This window comes from Pelecanus crispus, chromosome 10 (assembly GCF_030463565.1).
Source record: "Pelecanus crispus isolate bPelCri1 chromosome 10, bPelCri1.pri, whole genome shotgun sequence".
Lineage (NCBI taxonomy): Eukaryota > Metazoa > Chordata > Aves > Pelecaniformes > Pelecanidae > Pelecanus > Pelecanus crispus.
Genome location: NC_134652.1, coordinates 15,087,256 through 15,093,320, shown reverse-complemented (window position 1 = coordinate 15,093,320; position 6,065 = coordinate 15,087,256). Strand labels below are relative to the sequence as shown.

The 6,065-nt window shown below is 50.4% G+C and overlaps 1 protein-coding gene across 1 annotated transcript; it reads right to left on the bottom strand.

Moving 5' to 3' along the window:
• Positions 1 to 4,323: 4,323 nt before the first annotated feature.
• On the bottom strand, positions 4,324 to 5,366 carry CALHM2 (calcium homeostasis modulator family member 2). The gene is made up of 2 exons (XM_009491002.2): positions 4,824 to 5,366; positions 4,324 to 4,740 (listed from the first exon to the last, which is right to left on the bottom strand). Exons 1-2 carry the CDS (start codon positions 5,364 to 5,366, stop codon positions 4,324 to 4,326), a joined length of 960 nt encoding a protein of 319 aa, XP_009489277.1.
• Between the last annotated feature and the right edge of the window lie 699 nt (positions 5,367 to 6,065).

Genomic DNA, 6,065 nt, shown 5'->3' with positions numbered 1-6,065 from the left:
CCAGTTTAGTTTTGATTTCTCCAAGGATGGAGACTCTACAACCTCTCTGGGCAACCTGTTCCAGTGTTTGACCATGTTTACAGCAAAAAAGTGGTTTATGTTTAAATGGAATTTCTTGTATTGCAGTTTGTGCCCATTTCCTCTTGTCCTGTCACTGAGCACCACTAAGAATAGTCTAGATCCACCTTTTTTACACCCTTGTGTCAGGTATTTATACACGTAGATAAGATCCACCTTGAGCCTTCTCCTTAGGCTGGGCAGCCCCAGCTCTCTCAGCCACTCCTTGGGTGATGGGTGCTCCAATCCCATAATAATTTTCCTCTGTTGGACTCACTCCAGTAAGCCTGTATGTCTGGTACTGGGGAACCCAGTACTGGACGCATCACCCCAGATGTCTCACCATGGCAGAGTAGAGGGGAAGGATGACCTACCTCGACCTGCTGGTAACGCTCTTCCTGATGCAGCCCAGGATGCTTTTGGCCTCTTCAGCTGAAAGGGCGTATGCCTTTAAAGCTCACAGCATCCAGTTATAATGGATCCCATGACCCACAGCCATCTCTCATAACAATTGCTGGTGACTGATGACAGAAAGAATTAGTGATTTTCAGTAGTGGTTGTCTATTAAGAGGAAATCAATGAGGTCAAAGAAAAAAGTGTTTTTCTGTGCTGAAAAAGTGTCATCCCAATCTCACCTTCTGCTTGAAAAAGGCCAAGTATCTTGGGTACTTAAGTAGGCTCTATCACTGGTGTTGGTGCCTTATGATCCATCTTCTTGTAACTGTCCAGTAAGATGTGGATGTGATCATCCACATGTTTTACAGATGAAGAACTGAAGGCAAAGGGAAAAGCAGGGTATGCAAACAGGTGTGATTATCCAATGTAGACACTAGTGAGTGGCTGCCCAGCTTTGAAATACCAAACTTGAAGAGTCTTATTCATTGTAGGTGCTGTGAACTCAAAACCAGAGCTCTGCAGGACCCAGCTCTTCTGCCTCTGTGAATGCCCCATGTTGGCAAGGCTGAATGGTTCAGCATTTAATTCATTCCCAAGTCCCTTTGGGTCCAGAAACAAGTCATTTCACTTCGTGCCCTCAGGGAGAGCAAGGTACTGTACTCAGATTTTGCTTAATGCTCTTCTAGAGGAGGAGGCTGCTTGCAACATCCAGTAGCAGCTGCTGCTTTTTTTTTTTTTTAGAACGCAGCTGCAATGATGGTGCTTTTTGGGGGATTAATTAGTTACATAATAGAATACACAAATAAGCATTGCAATAGAAACCAAGATCCCTTTGAGGTATTGTTTCTTCTTGATTTCTTCTTGACTACTGGGGCTATTATAGTCTCTACAGTAGTCAGCAGGGAAAATGAAAGACCTGTGTGTAATTCTCCATACTGGAGGAGCCTGGTTTGTACCCATCTTGCTGCTGGGAAGTGTGCCCTAATTGGCAACCTGTAGGCTGCTCTGCGATGGGATTGTTTTCAGCCTCTAGGAAAAGCAGAGAGCATGTGAGCTCACAGCCTGCGTGATCGAGCATGCCAGGAAGACATGCAGTTCAACTTCCATCTTGGCATTTTAGTGAGAAGCCTAGCCCAGTTGCTTGTGCTGGTGTAAAAAGCCACGTGGGTTAACATTCCTCACCTCAGCATCGTCACTAGGGCAGGGTGAGCGACGGGGTCAGCGGGGGTATTTGTGAGAGTGCTGATGGGCTACAAGGGCCAGAAGCGCAGGGCTGTCTCAGCTGGGGCCATGCTCAGGGCTGCAGAGGAGGGGAGGAAAAAAATCCCTACAAAGGCAAACAAGTATTTCTGAGTGCAGTGGCTTGCTCCGCTCCTTGCTGTCAGCTGTCCACTCAAACATGCCTCTCCAACAAGAGCGAGGGAAAATGGACAAGCTGGACAAGCCCCTAGCCCATCCCAGCACATGGAAAGTGGCTGGGGTTAATGGGGAAGAGAAGGGAGCTAAACAGCAAAAGCTGGTTTGTGCTCATGGTTTATTCTTAGGATAAATAAATCCATTCCGAAGCATTACGTGTCTTGCCCCTTTCCTTCAAAGGAGGGAAGGGGAGGAAGAGGAGCTGGAGCGGAGGTGGTTCAAAGGAACAACTAGGACTATCAAGGAGGGAGGCAAGGGAAGTAAAGGAAGTAAGAGGAACAGGCATATGCTCATGCTGCTTTGTTTCAGCAAGTTACCCTGCATCTGCTGACCTGTGTGTGGGGAGTGGCATGTGTGTCTGCATGTTTGCACCCGAGGGCCAACAAGAAGAAATGCAAACGAACCCTCTTTCATCCCAAGTTAATGCAATTTCATGTAACTTGCATCTGATCATTCCTGCAGATTAGTTGATGGTGAGGCTGGGAGCCAAGCCTTCCCACAAATGCAAGGCAAATCTGTAGAGAAGCAGAGCAGGGATCCTGGGATGCCTCGCCCATTAAGCGGTGTTCCTGCCTCTCTATTCCAGGGAATAGGCTCCAGCTCTTTCTTGCAAGGGGACATATTTGTAAAGAGGTTTCTAAATAAATTTTCTTTCCTTTGCTGCAATTCTGTATCCTGATGTACAAGATCTGTGCTACTCATTGCAAGAATAACTAAAAATCAGTGTTACTAACTTGTAATATGTGGTAGTACTTTAAAACTTCACATCCTGGGGTCAGCTGGGTAGGAGAGGATCTGAAAGTTTAATAGAAAGGAAAAATAAGTTCCCAGTGCTTGGGTTCAAAGAGAATGTTAAAATACGCCTTTTGTGCCTCCCTGAAAAAAACTGCAGGCAGTGAAAAATAACTCTCATTTAATAATTTATTTCAGATCTCCTTGTGCATTAGCCCCTCTGAGTTCTGTGGGTTTGACGTCATTTTTTCAACAATTTAAGACTTTTCGGTAAACAACACAGTGTAAAAGGAAGTTGTACCTATAAAGAAACAGTACAAGTAGGAAAAACAAACTCCATTGTCCTGCCAACTCCTGAAGCAGCGTTGGGCGCATAGGGCTGACCCTCAGGAGACAAGGGACTGCGCAGTGCCAGAAGAGCAGCCTTGAAGCCGTAGTCAGCACGGTGTCATGGTGAGGGCAGTAATTTTACACCTCTCTGGCTTTGCTTTCTCAGAGTACAGTTCAGTCTGTAAAAGAGACCGCCTGCTGCAGGGACCGTTTAAGGCAGTGGAAAGGGTTTAAGAAAGTTCAGTGGTAGAAGGGTAGGGAGAGGGCTCCTCTCCGCACCCGGTTCCTTCTGTCCCTCATCACTTTAGGGCTGCAGTCCCAGTGCAGCAGATGGGTGTGCGTATTGTGGTCTTTTGGCTGGCAAGTTTCTCGTCCCCTTCCCCTAGAAGAAAGATGCTCTTTAATACAGCTAACTAACTACAATTATATAGTATATACACTATATATATATATGAATGTATATATATGTATGTAAAACTAATTCTGGTTGAGGTCTTGCTGCAACTTGCAACCCAAACAAGTAGGACTCTCATCCGATGGCTGGATGAGAAATGCAGTGAGCTACAGACAGCAGTGTGGCTCACTGCAGGTACGCTACCTCTGAACCGCCACCTTGCCCGAAAGCTATTCTGCTGATGGTGCCACCTTCCAGGTTTATAAACTCATGGTTGTGACTGGGCTCATTAGAGATTGCCAGGCACTTCACTTGGGGTCCTACCCAAATTCCAACTTGGTAATTACAGAGTGTCTTTCTGAATACCGGGAATATTGGTGATTCCTCCTGCCTTAGTCTCTCAGTTATTCAGTGTGCTGCTGTATTACTGACCCTTTTCTTCCCAGGTGCCATTGCATGCCCCTTGCCACAGGAATTTACCCACTGCTTTCCTCTTTTTCCCTGTGCTGTGAAGCCCGTAAAGTGCTCCAGGACCTGCCTGCAGATCAGGCACTGCACTGCATAACTGCAGAAGAAGATACTGATGTCGATAAAACAAGTATGTGTGCGAGATGGCTGAGGCTAACCCTGCCATGGGGGAGACGGGTGGGACTGCAGGAGTCATGGTTAGAAATGTCATGCCCACCTCTTGCTCCCCGAGGTTTCTGCTGGTGCATTAGATGGCAGGGTGCAGTGGCAGCCTGGAGGTAAGGTGTGTGTCTGCTCTTTGCTCCCCTTGTCTCTCCGGGAGCAGCAACGAGACTGTTGTCTCTGAGGGAGGGGTCCCCCAGCTCAGTGTATTGCTTAGCAGCCTCTACCTTGAGGCTGTTGATCCCTATTTACCCGCTGAGAGAAGTAATCCTGCTGGGAGGAATATTCCCAGTGAATGCCTCAGCTGCACACTGATACTGATAGGCCTGCCAGGTGGTCTGGGGAACCGCTCCCAGCGCCCATCTGTCTTAGGAAGCCAAAAAGAGCATTTCATGGCCTTCTGGGCTTGGCCCGTTCCCTTCCACCCCTTTGGCCCATTTGTGGAGCCGGCTGTAGAGGGGGAAGCCCTTGTTCTCCCGGTAGATGTAGACGCCCGTGATGGCGTTCCACTGGGGGCTTGGCTGGACGTCCTCCACCGGGAACTCCTGCACCAGTTCCTTCTCCTCCTTGTCCAGCGCCACGAAGCCAAAGAATTGCTTCACGTTGTTGGCCGCCAGGATCCTGGAGTGGACCTCAGCCGTGCGGCGGAAGAGCTTGTCCTCATTGGAGCGGTACTGGGCCCAGTAAGCCTCCTGCCGGTAGCTCAGTGGTGAGCAGCAGTGCTTCAGGCACTTGGTGAGGAAAACCAGGACTGCAACGATGCCAATGAGCAGCCAGCCGAAGAGCTGAGAGAGAAGAGAGAGGTTGCATTAGGACAGGGCAAGGTGGTCTTACCCACTCCATGTGGCTTTCTCCCCAGCGTGCCTACCTGGGACTCATATCTCAGCCTCCGTGTCACCTCATCCCTGAACTTGGTGAGGTTTGCTGGCATGTCTTTACAGGGGAACCGGGCCAGCACCTCAGCCCCATACTCAGCTGGGAACTTGTCCAGGGAGGACGGCCTGACAAACTCGCTGAGGGCGCAGATGTAAGCTTCCCCGCGCAGCAGCGAGATGACCGACCAGGTGACGGGCGCCACGGCTGCCCGGCCCATGATGGAGCCGAAGAGGAGGAAGGTGGCGGCAGCAGAGAAGTTCTTGGTGCCGCGCTTGTGGCACTCGGCTACCAGGTTCCAGGTGTGGTTGTTCCAGATGACGCCGATGAGGAAGAGGGCCAGGGCCGGGACACCGATGGCAGCCAGCCCATAGATGTAATTGCGGGCAGGGGAGCAGGGGCAGTTGAAGGCAACGACCGAGAAGAGCTCCTCGCTGCCCACTGTGCCCAGGGCTACCAAACCGTTGAAGATCATCACATCTTTGCTCTTGAAGAACAAGGAGAGGAAGCGGAAGTTCTCGGCAACGAGGGCAGCCATCTCGTCCCGGGGGTGAGAGGAGGAGTGTACTGCAGCGGGGGGCCGTGCTGACCCACCTCCCAGCACTGAGGGACACGGCGATGCGGAGTGAAATGGCTTTGGGCCAGCTGGAGTGCGAGGGGCTGCTCCAGGAGCACACCTTCACTGCTGTTCCTTCTTCCCGCCTGGTGTCCTAGCCTCTGGAGTTGGTTGCTGTACCAGGGATACTTCAAAAGGAGCCGAAGAGGGACTCAGCCTAAGCAACGCATGAATCCTCAGTCATTTCAGTTTCCCACTAAGCTCTCCAAAAGCGTCTCTGTGGCAAGATTACCAATGGGACAGCTGTTTCTGCCCCTGTCATTTGCACGTTCGTAGTCTTTCCTTCTCTTTGGGTTTAGTCACCTCCCGCAGAAGCGATTACTGTCAGTGTTGCTGCCAGACACTAAATGATCTCCCAAGCCTGCAACGAAGGAGGACGCCACATTACTGGGGAAACTAGACCAGAGCACTGGCATTGGGATGTGTCCCCAGCCCTGCCACTGACTCACGCTAGCCCAGGCACACGGCACGTGCATGCTGGTGCCACACTGCCTTGAAGGTGCTGTGTGTGGCTTTTACCTCCCTCTTCGGACCTGATGAGTTAATATTTAGTAATAGGCAAAGGTATGTCAGGGAGGCAGCAAGAGGTGCTGCGAGACGGCCCAGCAGGTTTGGGGGCAG

Coding starts and splice junctions, on each gene's coding strand:
- CALHM2 (XM_009491002.2), bottom strand. CDS start 5,366: ATGGCTGCCCTCGTTGCCGAGAACTTCCGCTTCCTCTCCTTGTTCTTC. Junction 4,741..4,823: donor GGCTGAGATATGAGTCCCAG/GTAGGCACGCTG, acceptor CTTCTCTCTCAG/CTCTTCGGCTGGCTGCTCAT.